Source organism: Carcharodon carcharias, chromosome 8 (assembly GCF_017639515.1).
Source record: "Carcharodon carcharias isolate sCarCar2 chromosome 8, sCarCar2.pri, whole genome shotgun sequence".
NCBI lineage: Eukaryota > Metazoa > Chordata > Chondrichthyes > Lamniformes > Lamnidae > Carcharodon > Carcharodon carcharias.
In genome coordinates this window covers 148,416,883-148,436,117 of record NC_054474.1, presented here as the reverse complement: position 1 = coordinate 148,436,117, position 19,235 = coordinate 148,416,883, and the positions used below count along the sequence as shown (strand labels likewise).

The 19,235-nt window shown below is 46.4% G+C and overlaps 2 protein-coding genes across 2 annotated transcripts; one reads left to right on the top strand and one right to left on the bottom strand.

Annotated features, from left to right (window-relative positions):
* Positions 1–1,788: 1,788 nt before the first annotated feature.
* On the top strand, positions 1,789–8,730 carry LOC121281012 (surfeit locus protein 4-like). The gene is given in 6 exon segments (XM_041193560.1): positions 1,789–1,972; positions 2,055–2,075; positions 2,078–2,130; positions 3,064–3,107; positions 3,849–4,035; positions 6,353–8,730. Coding segments are annotated over 6 exon segments (750 nt in total). The 5' UTR covers positions 1,789–1,794; the 3' UTR covers positions 6,620–8,730.
* Positions 8,731–9,603: 873 nt separating this feature from the next.
* Positions 9,604–18,876, bottom strand: LOC121281011 (surfeit locus protein 2-like). The gene is made up of 6 exons (XM_041193559.1): positions 18,714–18,876; positions 16,350–16,501; positions 13,867–13,970; positions 11,560–11,742; positions 10,877–10,989; positions 9,604–9,817 (listed from the first exon to the last, which is right to left on the bottom strand). Exons 1-6 carry the CDS (start codon positions 18,810–18,812, stop codon positions 9,710–9,712), a joined length of 759 nt encoding a protein of 252 aa, XP_041049493.1. The 5' UTR covers positions 18,813–18,876; the 3' UTR covers positions 9,604–9,709.
* Positions 18,877–19,235: the final 359 nt, after the last annotated feature.

Genomic DNA, 19,235 nt, shown 5'->3' with positions numbered 1-19,235 from the left:
ACACACCATCGAGGGGCCCAAAGAACCCATCCCAATGGTGGAGTGGTTGTGGGGGAGTTTTGAGGCGGTCATGATGGGGGTTAGTTGGGCAACGACCACAGTGGGAATTCTGTGGGGTACAAGATTCCTGACATAATTTTCAGATCTTAATGTTTTCACCCACTCTCATCCCTGCATCTTGTGCATCACTGATTTCCATCGCCCCATCGTGGTGGCCATTCCTTTATCTTCCAAGACCCTAAGCTCTGGAATTTTCTCCTTAAAACCTACACATTTGACTTTTGACTAAGCCTTGGTCACCTGCTCTAATGTCTCCTTATGTGCTTGGTGTTAAATTTGGTAATGTTCCAGTGAAGCATTTTGGGATGTTAAAGTTGCTATGCAAACGCAAGTTTTTGTGTTGGGCAAATTCTGTAATCTGAACTCTGCATCTGGTGTGAGGCGTTCATGCTGTCTTCAGATGCTTATGGCTCAGTTAGTTGATAGTTTTAACGGGTCTGTTCCTGTGTCACTTTCAATTTGTGGTTGAACACTGGCCTATTTTACCACTGGTGTGAAATCTGGAATCATGCTTTGCACCAACCTCTCAAGTGGGTTGTGTTGACAGTGTATTGAAGTGGAAGCAAGGCTTGTCATTTGCATTATTGGATTGGGGTATGGTGGTTGAGGTGGGGGGGGGCGGTGGTGAGGCTGGGAAACATGGGATTAGGTTCAAAGTGAGATTTAAATTCTTGATCCTGCCTCCCTCTGAAATTCTGAGATACTGGGCAGAGATGGATCGTTCTCATTGGCGGGTTCTATTGCGTGGAGTTATTTCTATTTGACGCTGTGATCGGGAATTCCTGCCTCAGTGACAGTGGTGGAAAGAAATAAAGGGCATGTTTCACAATCTTTAGGCATCTCAAAGCATTTTACAGCCAGTGAAGTACTTTTGAGGTGTATTCGCAGTTACAGTGTAGGGAATTTTCTGATTAGGTTGTGGTGGGGAACTGGCAATCTTGGACTTATTGAATGTTGTGAATAGAAATCATTGGCCCAGATATTGTTATGGTTTTAGCCACATGCATTAATACTTAATAGAAAATGCCTTGCACACAATCTAAGGATATTGACTTTACACATGTCTTGAACAAGAACCTACCTTTCATTAGTAAGGAAGTAAAGCTCTCCAGCAACCAGTAAACACGCACACTCTACCTATCTCCACCTTATGAATAAACACCCAAAGGTTAAAGTTCACACATTGGCACAGCAGTAGATGAATATTGAGATCATATGACCCAGTGAGATTGTTATTGTGGTAAAAATACTGGTGGATACATTTGTTACTGTATATCTGGGGTACAGTGCTGGTGGGTTAAAAGCAAAATACTGCGGATGCTGGAAATCTGAAATAAAAACAGAAAATGCAGGAAAAACTCAGGTCTGACACCACCTGTGGAGAAAGAAACAGTTAATGTTTCAAATCTGTATGACCCTTCTTCAGAGGTAAAGGGAGGTAGATCTGTGATGAAATTTATACTGTTTAAGGGGGTGAAGCTGGAAAGAAGGCCAATGATAGGTGGGGGCTAGGAGAGATTGACAAAGATGTCATGGACGGAAAGACAAAGGGAATGTTAAAGGTAGTGGTAAGGACTAAAGGAGGTGCTGATGGTGGCGTTTTTATACACACACTACTGGTGGGTACAGGATTCAGTGTTTTGATGCCAGTGCTGCTGCAGATGCTGAGCTCTGCTTTTTAAGTTTGGTGTGTTTTGCTCCTCTGATTCAGTTTTATATTTGCAGTTTCTGCGGATGACCAAACATTACCTGCCTCACCTAGCCCGCCTGTGTCTAATAAGCACCTTTCTGGAGGACGGGATTCGCATGTGGTTTCAGTGGAATGAACAGCGGGATTATATCGAGGCAACCTGGAATTGTGGCTATTTCCTAGCTACCTGCTTTGTACTGACCAATCTCTTGGGGCAGTTAGGTAAGAGTCAGTCAAGTCTCCTTTTCATCTTCACCCATATTGTGTTGAATCTTGGTCTGCTTATCTGTTTTCTATTTCATAGGTGGATGCATCCTGATATTAAGTAGAATTTTGTACAATATGCCTGCTTTGGACTGTTTGGAATTATAGGATTGCAGGTAAGCAATAAGGATCTTTTCCCCTGCTTTTAACAATTAGTAACTTGAACTTCCAGAGGTCTGTAGCTGAGTCTAGACTCTATGGATCCATTGTCATAATCTCCCTAGGTTTAACCTGGTTTAAAATGTGTTTAAGTGCTCCACACTTCTCCCCCCCCCCCCCCCCCCCCCCCCCCCCCCCCCCCCCCCAACCAATTTCACCCCTGATGCTGCAGGATTGAAGTGACCAGAGAAATCCCAGTCTGTCTGTTATTAGAGGCTAACCTCTGTGTCCCTGAACTGGTAGAGAAAATATCAGCCCAAAATCACATTCCATTGATTCCTACTGCAGAGTGTGGATTGGATTCAGTTCTGATGCCCCACAGTTGAATAGTGCACCTGAAATGAGTTTTTTTTATCTGGATATGTTATCCATACCATTTATTTATTTGAAGAGGACTGTGGCTTATGTTTCTCCATCCTCCCTCTTGACTTTAATTTGCCTTTTACTGTGCAGACTGCCATGACTCCTCTCCAGTTTTACAGTTTTCTCAGCGCGAGTCAGTGTTAATGCTTTGAGGCATCTGCCATTAAACAAGTCACAAGTGCATATGTTGCTATTCAGCAAGAGGCAGGGCAAATGATGGTGCTCTTGACTTGCTCAGGGCCTGCCCTCCCGCCAATAGCATAGACATTGGGTACTTGGAGGAACAGCAATTCGAACCTCCCTTGAGCTGAATTAGTTTGTGACTGATTTATATTGCAACTCCGTTTACCCACTATGGCTCTGGGTCTCAGCTCCCACTTAAACAATTAAACCATGAGGTAACTGCACATTGACTTGAGAGAGAATCTTCTCTATCCCTTTGACTGAACCTTCTTTTCAAAGTGGGTTGTACATTGTCTCTCTGTGGAGGCTGGTGGACATTAACTGCTATGTTTCTTTGCTTTCAGACTGTCGCCTACAGTATTTTATGGGATTTGAAGTTCCTGATGAGGTTTGTATCTTAACCCAGAAGCTGTCTGCCTGCCTCACCGCCTCCCCACCCCTCCTGGAGCTCTGCTGCATAGCCCAGTGCCTCCGCCATAGACAAGGACACTGTAATGAGGTGGGCGGGAGTGAGAGAGCTGGGTAGTAAACTTGCAGGGAGCACAAATGGCTGCACATTAAAACAAGCAGGTGGCAACCAGGCCAATAAAAGTTAACTACATTTGACAGGGCATTACGAGAGACTTTGCAAAGGCAGGTAAGACTGTCAGCAGGAATGGAGGACAGGGTGGGTGCAGGGAGTTTGGAGGGAGGTAGCAAGGCAGCTGGATTTGGGGAAGAACTCCAGGGTTTGCTGATGTCCTGCTAGGAAGGAAAACTGCTGTCTTTACCCACTCTGGGCTTACTTGTGACTCCAGACTCATAACAACATTGACTGACTTTTACCTATCCTCTGAAGTGGTTACTTGCTTGTATCAAACCTGCTACCCAGGGTTTTACTATAGCTCACCACCATCTTCTCAGGGCAACTAGGAGATAGGGCAAACATGTCAGCCTTGTCAATGACACACATCATGAGAATGAGTAAACCCTTGGACGGGGGAAGGAAGGAGGGAATCAGAGTCGCTGCTTTGAGGGATGTGAGACAAGCAACTTAAAAAAAAATACAAATATTGGCATTTTATAATGAGCAGGGTCTCGGATTTTGATGCCCTATGTTAATGTTTTATCTCTCTCTCTCTCTGGTTAGGAACCTTGCCCTTGGAGGTGGCTTGCTGCTGCTGTTGGCTGAGTCCAGGTCAGAAGGTAAAAGCATGTTTGCTGGTGTTCCAACAATCAGCGAGAGCTCACCGAAACAGTACATGCAGCTGGGGGGTCGCGTTCTGCTCATCCTGATGTTCATGACCTTGCTGCATTTTAATGCCAGCTTCTTCTCGGTGAGTCTAGACCCTGGGTACCAAGTGTATTTTTTTAATGGAAAGTTAAAAAAGGAATCGTTGCAGTCGCAACGTTAACAAGCTGATTCACTTGCAAAGCACAATCTTTGTGCTCAAGAACAGCCCAGTAACTTCAAAAATTTCTTCTGATTAATAACAGCAGAGACCATGTTACTCCAATGCTGCTGGAAGGAATGTTGACCTCAGGATGGTGTCCACATTTGGAACTTCTGGTGGTGTTTTATTTTTCATTCTGCAGCTCCATTTACACCTCCTCTGGACACCTTTTGTGTCTTTGCTTGTCCTGTTATCATTTCCTTTTCCTTGCACTGTCATCCCTTTTGTCATTTAATCTCTCCTGCTTTACACCCGATCACAGACTTTCCCTTTGGTCTCCTTCCCCCATCCCCCTTCCCTGCCACTGTTATTGCTTATTGCATATAAGAAACTTGGTCTGTCCTCGAATGTTGCCAAAGCAAAACTCATATCAACTATACCTTGGCAGCCACCTCTCCCAAAAGGCCGTCATTGATGAGATCGAACACCAGATCAGCTGCACCAGCTCCACCTTCTACAAACAACACCAGCAAGCGTTTAACAACAAAGACCTCCAAAAGTCAACTAAAGTCCTGGTTTACAGAGTTGTTGTTGCCACACTCCTGTACTGCAGTGAGACCGGGACTGTGTATCAGCGACACGTTACAGCACTAGAGAAATTCCATCGGCAGTGCCTCCACCACATCCTCCGGATTCAGAGGACCGTCGAACAAACACTAGTGTCCTTCTTGAAGCCAGCTCCATAAGCATTCGGGCAAATGGAGGCTTACAAAGCTTCTAAAGCATCATACCCCGTTCACCCAACCTACTGCTTGAACAATACACCTTGGACTCGATCATCTCTCATTTTTAAAAAATAACTTTCTTTTTGCATTAGTGTGCTTCTCTCTGAGGCTAACTGTTACAGTAACGAAGTTTAATCCATCACTGTCTCCTTTGGCGCATTTGAGAATGGCAACTGTGTGTTCTAAATCAGATGTGCTTGTTGAGTTCAATAACCCATCCTACTATCACCTGGTATTCCCCCACCCTATGTACGGTCAGTCTTTTGATACTCCCCTTCATAAATATACACCTACCTTTTGTTTGGGTTAATGTTGTTACAAATAATGGTCAAAAGGCCAAGCAAAACTACGTTTAAATTATTCCCTGCAAATGAGAAATGGCAGTCTTGAACACTGCATGCTATCTCTCACCAGGTTTCAACCCTTTGATTCAAACTTGGGAGAGTATTTGAAAAGGGGAAAGCTGTGCAAGTTCAACTTCTTGATTTGCTAATGTGCAATCTAATTCAGAAAAAGGGAGAATGTTCAAAGTACCTAGTCACAACAGTAAACTGCAAAAAAAGAAACCAGCCAAAGGCAAGCGTTTTGGCACTGGTGGACATTACTGAGATGTGGCAGAGCAGATTGACCTTTTTGAGTATCAAGTGTCTTATGAAATTTGCAAGTTTGTTAACTACTAAAAGTGATTTTCAAAATCAACTATGATGGACTGGACGCTGTCCAGATGGCCAAAAAGTGTCCTCCCCTGTTTCCTTAACACTCAGATGGTCAGCATTCTGGGGGCGGACAGAGAAAACACTTCAGTTCTCCTTGAATTGCAGCAGCTTTGGCATTAATGACTTTGAGGAGCTTACCACCAATTGTTCAAAATGACAACAACTTGTCCATCGAGCTGCTTCCCGCTTTGAGTCCAAACGTCTTAATGATGAGGCAGAGTGGGGAAGAGAAGGAAAGAAAAGAAAGCAAATCCTGCACTCCAGATCTCACTGGCTGGTGGGATGTCCTGCCCCGTGTTTCCAAAGTTCCGTGACTCAAGAATCAACTTGTTCAGTCCACGTGAAAACCCACGGCAGAAACTCAACCCTGAGTAGACATCAACCTTGAATAGAGGGACAGCCGACCTTGCTTAAAATGTGTGCATCTGTATCTTTATTCCAGTTCTGATGAAGGTCACAAACATGAATTGTTAATTGTTACTCTTGTCATAGATACTGCCAGACCTGCTGAGTATTTCCAGTATTTTGCTTTTGTAATTTTGTGTAGGATTGTGGTGCTTCATGTGGCCAAATAGTCAACTGGCATTTACTGCTAGACTTGTAGACAAAGACTGGGACACTTGGGTGATACTGAAAGGTCTGAAATTCCAGCAAAACTCAGCAGAATATGCAGAGGGGGTTAATGATAGACTCAATATTAAGGTTGTTTATGTATTCCAATCTGATCCAAAGTGTGCGTTTTGATTTTTCTCGTTATAGATTATCCAGAATGTGGTGGGAACAGGTTTGATTGTCTTGGTGGCGATCGGCTTCAAAACTAAGCTGGCGGCGCTGACCCTGGTCATCTGGCTCTTCAGTCTCAACCTCTACTTCAACGCCTTCTGGACAATCCCGGCCTACAAACCCATGCACGACTTCCTGAAATACGACTTCTTCCAGAGCATGTCTGTGATTGGGGGGTTGCTGCTTGTGGTTGCCCTTGGCCCTGGTGGCGTTTCAATGGACGAGAAGAAGAAAGAGTGGTGATTGGTGTAACATCGCCAAAACTGCAGCCCCTCCCCCCACCATCCTCCCTTCTCCCTCGCCCCACCATCCTCCTCCCTCCCTCTCCCCTGCCTTCCCTCCCCCATCCATCCCCACTGTTTTGTACAGTTTAAGTACATTTAGTGATTTCAATGCATTCGCATATTCAGGGCATGTATTGCTCCACCTGCTCATATTGGTAACCTCACAAATACAGCCTTATTTTTGGGTTTCAGATATAAAAGAAAACAGTACCTTTAAAATGTCCCAACAGAAAAATACTTATGGTTCAGACTTTAAACAATGGCTGTGTATGAAACAATCGAGGCCCACCCTTTTTTTAAACAAAGTCCCAATTCAGGCTCCTGCTACTGTGCAGAGTTCCCTGTCTTTGCATATTCTCATCCCGAGAAGAATTAAGGGAAAGAGTTGGAATATACGCCCACCCTTGAGAAACTTACTTAATTACACTTCACTACAAATGGCACTGTTCTCTGATAGGCTTGGAATAAACAGCTCTAAAAGAACACTAAGCTGTGCCAAAATGAGGTACCCCTGTTGTTTCAACCCTCCCTAGGTCTGCCTGTCCAAACTAATAGCTGAGGCTTGGGAGGTCCAATTTCAAGTTGATGCAGTGTTGCTCCCTCCTCCGCTGAGATTGCAGTTCCATACTCGATGCTAACCAAAGCTCCTCATCTCCCTCAAGAAGAGGCAGAGAGCAGGGTCATGGGACAGGCATTCACAAAGGCTGTTCCTAAGCCGCAGCCCCTCTTGGGAAAGGATTGAAAGTGGGTAATGCAAGCTGTCCATGTAGTTAGTGTGCAAAGCAGGCCAGGAAACTCAGGATGGATTAAAGTTCCATTTCCCTGTTATTTATGGAGATAAATGATGGAGTTGAGGGATTAGATTGTTACAAGGGCTAAGGAGGGGAAACTTGACCAGAATTCAGTTGTTACCCAATGGTCCACGCCTGAAAGCACATACCCAAGTGTGTGCATATTGAATTGGGCTTGACTGATACCCTGCTCCTATTTCCCATATTTAAATCTCCAGTCATCATGCTCCAGGCACAAAGGATGCCCATTGGTTAGGGTAGCTGATGGTGATCGTATTGCAGCCAGAGATGGCCCCTTCAGGACAGGGGTAATGCCGAATTTCACTGCCATTACCAAAAAAAGGTGTTAAAGGTGCGGGGTGCATCTTGAGAATGAATGCCTGCTACCTTTCTAAGTGAAGTTTGCTGTGGGATCCTTATCATGTTAATGATGGAATTGGTATTATCCCACTCTATCACTGAGTATTCCTGTATTAAGATGAATCTTGCCAGGCTGTGCACATCCTAATTCCCAAAGAATTTTTCTCAGCTAGTCTCTGAGGTATCTATTTTTAACAGCATTTGCACCATTTATCTTTCCCTTGATGTTGTGTCTTGGTATTTTGCTAGTGTTTAGTAACCTGGCCTGCAGAGCAGCAAAAATGGATGGCGACTCATGAGCGGCTCCTGTAAAAGTGTTTCTGTTTTAAACAAAAATACTTCATAAATATTAATTTTTGACAGTTGTCCCAGGCTCTGCTCCTGAGTTAGTACTCCTGGTCCTGATCATACTCTAGTGATTTTTGCAAGGAAGTGTGTGGGGAACATGAGGGAATGGGATGGTCAGGCATGCCTGTGATGCCCCCTGCAGTCAGTAGTTGGCCAACGCTCATTGTTCAGATTTTCAGGGGAAAACTGGACAGCCAGCACCTAAAGGAACTGGAAATTCCCAATAGTCAACTTCAGGAGACAAGGGACAGGGAAAAAATTATTTATATAAATACAGCAATAAAGATGGACTCTTATTCTTAAGACACTCAGTGCAATAACTGTGTCAGTATTAGTTGATGTGCCTGATTTGGGGAGGAGTACCTACTTTCAGCTGGGAAGATGTTTACGCAGCTGTTTTTTTAATTTTCACACGTGGAACACAAGTTCATTCAAGTGAGGCTGAGCTTGTCGTCGCTGTCGTGCGCACAGCTACAGACCCTGGGTAACTGTTACTGCAAGATGTCAGGAACCTTTGTTCCCTTCGGAAAATTGTGGTGTTGAGATTGTTAAAATAAAAGCTGTGAATTCCCCCTGCAGCCCCTCCACATTCTTGTTTTTCAGTTGAGGTAGTGGGATTGCTCTGAAGGTGCTGTGGTCCTGCTCTGCGCTGAATTAGCAGATTCAGGGCAGCAACTCCCAAACCCACCATCCTCAAGTGACGAGAGCAGCAAATGCACAAACGCCATGAGCGAGTTCTTCTTGTAGTCTCAGCATCTTGACTTGGACACACAATCCCCATTCCCACATCATTTCTGCATCAAAATCTAGAACTCCTTCCCTATATGTGCACAGATTACAGCAGTTGGAGAAAGCAGCACTCCATTGGGGGTGGGCAATAAAGGCCAGCCTTGCGAACAATGCCCTCATCCTGGAATCTTGCAGCAAAGATGGCTTTATTTTCCCCCTCAGCTGTGCCCAGTTAACCAGTTGCAGCCAGGCCAGTGGCCTCCATCTTCCTGGGTTGACAGGATGTGAGCCCTGGTAGTCACAAAATGCAGGTTGGGCCATGTCAGGAGCAAAACTGAGATGCATCCAGCACTCGTGACAATAACAGTGCCTCAGGCATCCCTGATTTTAATCACTCTACCAATGGCAGCAATGCCTTCAGCACCCTGAGCTCTGGCATTCCCTTCTTAAACCCCTCAAGTTGCTCCTTAAAAGTGACCTCTAACCAAGCTTTTAGTCACTTATCCAAATATCTTAAGATTCAGTGTCAAATTTTGTTTGATAATGCTCCCGTGGAGTACCTTAGGATGTCGAAACTACGTTAAAGGTGCTGTATAAATATAAGGTGTTGTGTGCAGATCCCCAAGCAAGTCAGCATTCATTAGAGGAAGAAAGGGAAATGGCTTGACTTTCACTTACATTTGAACACATGGTAAAAAGATGCTCAAAGCCCCACTGTTTCAGATATGGTTTACTTTCTGAACAAATACAAATTGAACTGTACAGTTAACACGCAGCATGTCACACCAGACTTGCGTAGAAGAGTTGAGCTGTTCCAAGAATCAGTTCCGATTTCCAGCTTTCTGACTCGTCTTAAACTTGCCACGGCTGTTGGGTCTTTGAGGGGCCCCTTCCTTCAATTTCTTCTTTGTAAATGGGTGTGGATGTGTCTGTGTTTTGGGCAGTGTTGGGGTGGGGGGAAGAGAGAAATACATTTTGGATGTCAGGTGAAAAGTTATGAACTGCATTACTTTGATTCCCAACCTTACTTCAGTAATTCAGCCCCTCAAGCTAGTTCTGAGATTTACTCAGATCGTGGCTGATCTGTGTCACAACTCCATTTACCCTCCTTGGCTTAAGTTCTGCCCATACCCACCCAACAAAAATCTGTTCATCTCAAGTCTTGAAAGTTCCCTCCCAATTGTTCCCGTAATCCAGTCTTTTAGTGCGTTTTTAACAAAAACTTGTAGAGAGCTCTGGTCAGACCCCATCTGGCGTAACTGTGATCAGTTCTGGGCACCACACCTCAGCAGCTATATAATATATATATATAATGGTCTTAGGGGGTGCAAGCACGGAATGATACCAGGGTTAAAAGGGTTAAACTGGGAATGGAATATACAGACTAGACTTGCATTCCCTACAGTATAGAAAATTAAGGGGTGATCCCATTGAGGTAATTAAAGGGTTTGAATGGGTAGATAGAAACTATTTCCTCTGTTGGCAGGAATCTATATTAAGGGAGCAGAACCTTAAAATTAGAGCTGGGTTTTTTAAAATTAATTCGTGGGATGTATGCTCTGCTGGCAAGGGCCAGCGTTTGTTGTCTCTCAAGGGCAATTAAGGATGGGCAATGTCAGGAAGCACTTCTTCACACAAATTGTAGTGGAAATCTGAGACACACTTCCCCCAGAAAGCTGTTAAAAATTTTAACTCAGTTTGATAGATTTTTGTTAGTTAAGGGTATTGCGGGTTACAGAAACAAGGCGAGTAGATGGAGTTATCGGGGGTTGGCTGGAATGTGGGGTTGAGGTTACATTCAGATTGGCCATTGAATGGCGGAGTGGACTCGAGGGGCCTACGCCTGCTCCTAATTCGTATGTAAGATAGGGATCAGCCACGTTCTAATTAAATGGCAGAACAGGCCTGATGGGCTGAATGGCTTCCTAAGAACAGCAGGAATTAAACTCATTCCTTTGCTAGTCTTGTGTGATGGGTGCAGTCTTTACCTTTTTCCGTTTCCTTGGCAATTGTGTCTCGACCTCCATCTTCTCACTGTCACTATGCCCCTTGTTCAGCAGCAACTCTGTCCTTGAGTCGTCTTTTCTGCTAAAGAGATGTTCTGTAAGATAAATGTTGACTGTCAGGACTAAACAGGTCACCTGAGCCCAAGAATGTGAGGGAGCTGGATTAACATCAGTAGAGATACAGTCATTAACACAGCACTGGAGGAGCGGGGTTACTGAGTGACAGTGTGAAGGAGCTGGATTAACATCAGTAGAGATACAGTCAGTAACACAGGACACTGGGGGAGAGAGGGGTACTGAGTGACGGTGTGTGGGAGCTGGATTAACATCAGTAGAGATACATTATTCTCCTGAGTTTTTTTTTTTAAACAGCAAGTTGTGATCTGGAATGCGCCGCCTGAAAGGTTGGTGGAAACAGATTCAACAGTAACTTTCGAAAGGGAATTAGGTAAATGTGGGGAATGTGCAATGCTATGGGGAAAAACAGGAGAGTGGGAACAATTGGACAGCTCTACAAAGAGTCAGCAAAGGCAGGGTGGGCCTAATGGCCACCTCCTGTGCTGGGTGATTGTAACAGAAATCTCAGCTCTCTAATCCATGGTGGGATTCAGGCTAAAGGTCACAGCTTCCAACCAGTCTCTCAGATTCAGCTTGCAATAACTCACCTGGATACAGGTCACTCATACTGTCATCCGAGTTGTCACTCTCACTTCCTTCACTCTCGTCCGGCGCCCAGAATGTCTTCTGATTATGATAAGGCTCCTCTCTGTTGGATTCCCGATTCCGTTTTTTCTTCTGTGACAGGCACGCTGGGACGAAGGGGACGCCAAGAGCAGTGCACTCGTTGACTGAGTCGAGATAGATGGAGAAAACGTTAGAGGTGTGAGGGTGTGTCACTGTGCCCCAACACCCCACCCACCATCAGGGCAACACTGGTCAGGGCAATGGTTTCACTGCCACCACCCTTCTTCCCCCTGACCCCACCAAACTCCCCCAAGTTTCAGGCTCAGGCATGCAACTTCCACACCAGGTGCTCACAGTTACAGACTGGAATCTAATCGAGGGGTTCGGGGTGGTTTATATATAGAATAATAGATACCCGGGAGTGAGTTACAGACTGGAATCTAATCGAGGGGTTTGGGGTGGTTTATATATAGAATAACAGATACCCGAGAGTTACAGACCGGAATCTAATCGAGGGGTTCGGGGGGGGGGGGGGGGGGGGAGTTTATGTATTGAATAACAGATACCTGGGAGTGAGTTACAGACTGGAATCTAATCGAGGGGTTCGGGGTGGTTTATATATAGAATAACAGATACCTGGGAGTGAGTTACAGACTGGAAGCTAATCGAGGGGTTCGGGATGGTTTATATATAGAATAATAGATACACGGGAGTGAGTTAGAGACTGGAATCTAATCGAGGGGTTCGGTGGGGTTTATATATAGAATAATAAATACCTGGGAGTGAGTTACAGACTGGAATCTAATGGAGGGGTTCGGGGGGGGGAGTTTATGTATTGAATAACAGATACCTGGGAGTGAGTTACAGACTGGAATCTAATCGAGGGGTTCGGTGGGGTTTATACATAGAATAACAGATACCTGGGAGTGAGTTACAGACTGGAAGCTAATCGAGGGGTTCGGGGTGGTTTATATATAGAATAATAGATACACGGGAGTGAGTTAGAGACTGGAATCTAATCGAGGGGTTCGGTGGGGTTTATATATAGAATAGTAAATACCTGGGAGTGAGTTACAGACTGGAATCTAATCGAGGGGTACAGGGTAATTTATATATAGAATAATAGATACACGGGAGTGAGTTAGAGACTGGAATCCAATCGAGGGGCTCAGGGTGGTTTATATATAGAATAATAGATACCCGGGAGTGAGTTACAGACTGGAATCTAATCGAGGGGTTCGGTGGGGTTATACATAGAATAACAGATACCTGGGAGTGAGTTACAGACTGGAAGCTAATCGAGGGGTTCGGGGTGGTTTATATATAGAATAATAGATACACGGGAGTGAGTTAGAGACTGGAATCTAATCGAGGGGTTCGGTGGGGTTTATATATAGAATAATAAATACCTGGGAGTGAGTTACAGACTGGAATCTAATCGAGGGGTACAGGGTAATTTATATATAGAATAATAGATACACGGGAGTGAGTTAGAGACTGGAATCCAATCGAGGGGCTCAGGGTGGTTTATATATAGAATAATAGATACCCGGGAGTGAGTCACAGACTGGAATCTAATCGAGGGGTACAGGGTAGTTTATATATAGAATAATAGATATACGGGAGTGAATTAGAGACTGGAATCCAATCAAGGGGTTCGGTGGCGTTTATATATAGAATAGATACCCGGGAGTGAATTACAGACTGGAATCTAATCGAGGGGTTTGGGTGGTTTATATATAGAATAATAGATACCCGGGAGTGCGTTACAGACTGGAATCCAATCGAGGGGCTCAGGGTGGTTTATATATAGAATAATAGATACCTGGGAGTGAGTTACAGACTGGAATCTAATCGAGGGGTACAGGGTAGTTTATACATAGAATAATTATTACACGGGAGTGAGTTAGAGACTGGAATCAAATCAAGGGGTTCGGTGGCATTTATATATAGAATAATAGATACCCGGGAGTGAGTTACAGACTGGAATCTAATCGAGGGGTTTGGGTGGTTTATATACAGAATAATAGATACCCGGGAGTGAGTTACAGACTGGAATCCAATCGAGGGGCTCAGGGTGGTTTATATATAGAATAATAGATACCCGGGAGTGAGTTACAGACTGGAATCTAATCGAGTAATTTTGAACATGAAGCTAATTTGACAAAACCTTGAGTTGATGAGAACTAATTATCTAAGCCCCACTATTAATAAATTTCAAACTATTATTCATCCAGTGCACTTTCTACTCCATTTTAATCTCTCCTCCACCTGAACCGCAGACTCACATTTCTTCAGTGCTCTTTGGTAGCGTTTCCCATTCACATGACGAAGAATATGTTGCGGAATCTTGTTAATGTGGCGGATTGTCAATTTACAAAACAGCTGCTGCCTGAACAGATACAAGAAGAATTAAAGAGGGACCTTGCATTTCTATTGCACCTTTCACCACCTCAGGACATCCCAAATTGCTTTACAGTTAATGAAGCACTTTGTAGAACTATGTTCACTGTTGCAATGTAGGAAATGGGGCAGCCAATATGCGCTCAACAAGCTCCCAGAAACTGCAGGGTGATAACGACCAGATAATCTTTTTACTGATGATGATGGAGAAATATTGGCAAAGACTCCTGGGAGAATTCCCCTGCTCTTTTCTGAAATTGTGGCCATGGGATCTTTTCATCCCCAGAGAGGGCAGATGGGGCCTCAGTTTGATGTGGTGAATGACAGCACCTCTGATAGTACAGCACTCCCTCAGTACCAACCCTCCCAACAGTGCAGTGCTCCCTCAGTATTGACCCTCCAATGGTGTAGTGCTCCCTCAGTACTGACCATTAAACAGTGCAGTGCACCCTCAGTACTGACCCTCCAACAGTGCAGTGCACCCTCAGTACTGACCCTCCGAAGGTGCAGTGCTCCCTCAGTACTGACCCTCCGAAGGTGCAGTGCTCCCTCAGTACTGACCCTTGAACAGTGCAGTGCTCCCTCAGTACTAACCCTCCAAAGATGCAGCACTCCCTCAGTACTGACCCTCCGAAGGTGCAGCGCTCCCTCAGTACTGACCCTCCGAAGGTGCAGCGCTCCCTCGGTACTGACCCTCCAAAGGTGCAGCGCTCCCTCGGTACTGACCCTCCAAAGGTGCAGCGCTCCCTCGGTACTGACCCTCCAAAGGTGCAGCGCTCCCTCAGCACTGACCCTCCAAAGGTGCAGTGCTCCCTCAGTACTGACCCTCCAACAGTGCTGCGCCTTCAGTGTTGACCCTCCAACAGTGCTGCGCCTTCAGTGTTGACCCTCCAACAGTGCAGCACTCCCTCAGCACTGACCCTCCGAAGATGCAGTGCTCCCTCACTACTGACCCTCCGAAGGTGCAGTGCTCCCTCAATACTGACCCTCCGAAGGTGCAGTGCTCCCTCAATACTGACCCTCCGAAGGTGCAGTGCTCCCTCAATACTGACCCTCCGAAGGTGCAGTGCTCCCTCAATACTGACCCTCCAACAGCGCAGTGCTTTCAGTACTGACCCTCCAACAGTGCAGCACTCCCTCAGCACTGACCCTCCAACAGTGCAACACTCCCCCAGCACTGATCCTCCGAAGGTGCAGCGCTCCCTTACTACTGACCCTCCGAAGGTGCAGCGCTCCCTTACTACTGACCCTCCGAAGGTGCAGCGCTCCCTTACTACTGACCCTCCGAAGGTGCAGCGCTCCCTTACTACTGACCCTCCGAAGGTGCAGCGCTCCCTTACTACTGACCCTCCGAAGGTGCAGCGCTCCCTTACTACTGACCCTCCGAAGGTGCAGCGCTCCCTTACTACTGACCCTCCGAAGGTGCAGCGCTCCCTTACTACTGACCCTCCGAAGGTGCAGCGCTCCCTTACTACTGACCCTCCGAAGGTGCAGCGCTCCCTTACTACTGACCCTCTGAAGGTGCAGCGCTCCCTCGGTACTGACCCTCCGAAGGTGCAGCGCTCCCTCAGTACTGACCCTCCGAAGGTGCAGCGCTCCCTCAGTACTGACCCTCCGAAGGTGCAGCGCTCCCTCAGTACTGACCCTCCGAAGGTGCAGCGCTCCCTCGGGACTGACCCTCCGAAGGTGCAGCGCTCCCTCGGGACTGACCCTCTGAAGGTGCAGCGCTCCCTTGGGACTGACCCTCCGAAGGTGCAGCGCTCCCTCAGCACTGACCCTCCGAAGGTGCAGTGCTCCCTCAGTACTGACCCTCCAACAGTGCTGCACCTTCAGTGCTGACCCTCCAACAGTGCAGCACTCGCTCAGCACTGACCCTCTGAAGATACAGTGCTCCCTCACTATTGACCCTCTGAAGGTGCAGTGCTCCCTCAATACTGACCCTCCGAAGGTGCAGTGTTCCCTCAATACTGACCCTCCGAAGGTGCAGTGCTCCCTCAATACTGACCCTCCAACAGCGCAGTGCTTTCAGTACTCACCCTCCAACAGTGCAGCACTCCCTCAGCACTGACCCTCCAACAGTGCAGCACTCCCTCAGCACTGACCCTCTGAAGGTGCAGCGCTCCCTTACTACTGACCCTTCCAACAGTGCAGTGCTCCCTCAGTATTGACCCTCCAAAGGTGCAGTTCTCCCTCAGTACTGACCCTCCAAAGGTGCAGTGCTCCCTCAGTACTGACCCTCCAACAGTGCAGCACTCCCTCAGTACTGACCCTCCAACAGTGCAGCGTTCCCTCAGTACTGACCTGTCCTGAGAGTGTATAGATTGCACTAAACCTTCAGACAGCTTGATTCTGAAGATCTCGTACTTACGGATTTTTTGTACTGGGGACGATGTGTGGCTCATACTGACTGTAGTTAAATGGCTCCTTCATTGACAGGCGCTGGTATTTCTTGCCCTTGGTGTAGGCCTGCAGATCTGCCAATCGGCATGGCAACTCATGCCCGGTCAGAGAACATTTCACCTTCGACACATAGCAGAAATAAACTTTACAATCAGATGAAAATATTTTCAGTAATTTGCTTCGATCTCACACTTCAAAGTTAATGATCCCACGACATAATCCCAGTGAGCTAGCCCAACAGTCCCAAAACCACAATGGTTGCTTAATGTTGTATGCTGTTTGTGGGATCTTGCTCTGCAAGCGTTGGTTGCTAATTCTGCTGACACAACCCAATCCCAGCGCTTCTGGGCATCAGCATTTATCCTCGTCTTACCTAGTGGACTGACTAAGATCCTGGAGAGTTTCGGACCAAGAAACTGGTTCAATTCAAGTGAAGTACGTATCTTCAAATGACCATCATTTTCAGTGAAATAGAGCATTTCATTCTGCCCTTCATGCCAAGGAGAACATAAACATTTACCCTCTTAACCCAGTCCCCTCTCTGTCACCCCTGCCCTCCCCATGCCACCCACAAACCTACAGACTCAGAATCTTGCAAGCTAACAAGCATCAACTTATTTTTTATCAATTCTGGGGTTGTGTGTGTTGCTGGCAAGACTGATATTTACTGTCTGTGCCCAGTTGTCCTCTGAAGATAGTGGTGAGCCTTTGTACAAACTTGACAGAATTAACAGTCTCACTATGCCACTTCAGAGAGCAATCACATTGGTGTGGGACTGGAGTCACATGTAGCCCGAGTGCAGGCAAGGACGGCAGGTTTCATTCCCTAAGGGACATTAGCGACTCATTGGGCTTTTTACAACAATCCGACAGATTCTTATACTGATTACAGATTTTTATTTCAAATTCTTAAAACGTCCACTGTCGGATTTGAACTCATATTGTCTGGATTACAGCAACAAAACCACTGCATCCAATGTCCTCACTTATCACTCCACCAGCTTCCACATTCAAAGGATCATCCGCCACCATTTCCGCCAACTCCAGCATGATGCCACCACCAAACACAGCTTCATATCTTCCCTTCACCACCCCCCCACCCCCCGTGGCATTCCGCAGGGATCGTTCCCTCCGGGACACCCTGGTCCACTCCTCCATCACCCCCTACACCTCAACCCCCTCCCACGGCACCTTCCCATCCAACCGCAGAAGGGTCAACATCTGCCCCTTTACTTCCCCCCTCCTCACCGTCCAAGGGCCCAAACACTCCTTTCAAGTGAAGCAGCATTTCATTTACACTTCCCTCAATTTAGTCCACTGCATTCGCTGCTCCTAATGCGGTTTCCTCTACATTGGAGAGACCATGCGGTTTCCTCTATATTGGAGAGACCAAACACAGACCGGGTGACCGCTTTGCGGAGCACCTTCGGTCTGTCTGTAAGCATTACCTAGACTTCCCTGTCGCTTGTCATTTCAACACTCCACCCTGCTTTCATGCCCACGTCTGTCCTTGGCTTGCTGCATTGTTCCAGTGAAGCTCAACGCAAACTGGAGGAACAGCACCTCATCTTCCGACTAGGCACTTTACAGACTTCCAGACTGAATACTGAGTTCAACAATTTTAGATCATGAACTCTCTCCTCCATCCCCACCCCCTTTCCGATCCCCCTTTTTTCCAATAATTTATATAGATTTTTATTTTCCCACCTATTTCCATTATTTTTAAACGTATTTCCATCCATTGTTTTATCTCTACCTTTTAGCTTTTTTCGATCCTTTCACCCCACCCCACTCCACCCCCACGAGGGCTATCTGTACCTTGCTTGTCCTTCTTTCTACTCTTCATTAGCACATTCCTTTAGATAATATCACCACCTTCAACACCTCTTTGACCTTTTGTGACATCTTTTGGTTATCTCCACCTATCACTGGCCTTCTATCCAGCTCTTCTTGTTTCCCACCCCCCCCCCCCCCCCTTTAACCAGCTTATATTTCACATCTCTTCTATTTTTACTTAGTTCTGTTGAAGGGTCATTAGGACTCGAAACGTTAACTGTTTTCCTCTCTGCAGATGCTGCCAGACCTGCTGAGTTTTTCCAGCTGTTGTTGTTTTTGTACTGCATCCAATCTCATTCTTGCCTCAAGCAGGAGTCTCCTCGTGATCTTTCGCAAGAGAAAACGAGAGGTTTTTTAAAGAGCTGCTGCAAATATCCACACAGAGGGGCAGCAGGTAACCCTCCATCTGCAAACAAGAGACCAGAGGGTTACCTGCTATTTATGGAGCTGGGGGGGGGGGGGGGGGGGTTTGAAGGTCTCTCCGCCCCGCACTCACCCGGTTGTCGTGGCCGGGCTGCAGCGCCGGGTGTTGCTGGAGGAAGGCGGCCAGTTCCGGGGACAGGGAAGCGGAGGCCGGGCCCGGCTTCGCCTCCATGGAGCCGGTGTCGATCCGATTAGAATCGAGCGCAGCCACTGAACTTCCGGGTCCAGCACATGGGCCGCCCGGAACCGGAAATAGACGTTTGGCAACACATCCGGATTTTAAAACTAAAATGACCACGAACTCCATTTAATATTTAAATTGTCCTCAGATTCTCAAACCCCCCCCACCCCCCAGAGTTCAAGCTCCGATCAGCCACCTCCCCGCCCGCAACACAGATTAAAACCATTTCTTGAAAAGTTTATTATTCCAGGAAGCTCTTTGGCGGTAAATGCGGGACTTCCGGTAAAATGGTGGATGTGAATGTGCCCTATCTCCACCCCTTTGAAACATGTGACCTTTATTCAGTCAGAATGGGACCATCCAATAAAAATAAAACCTGAAGGGGCTGATTGTTTCTAGATACTCCAGTCTATG

Bases quoted from the DNA above. Each gene is read 5' to 3' on its own strand.
- LOC121281011 (XM_041193559.1), bottom strand. From the start codon at position 18,812: ATGGAGGCGAAGCCGGGCCCGGCCTCCGCTTCCCTGTCCCCGGAACTG. The intron at 13,971-16,349 runs GTAAGTACGAGA...GTATCTGTTCAG, and splicing joins GTCCCCAGTACAAAAAATCC to GCAGCAGCTGTTTTGTAAAT. The intron at 9,818-10,876 runs GTAAAGACTGCA...CCCAAAACACAG, and splicing joins TGCCAAGGAAACGGAAAAAG to ACACATCCACACCCATTTAC.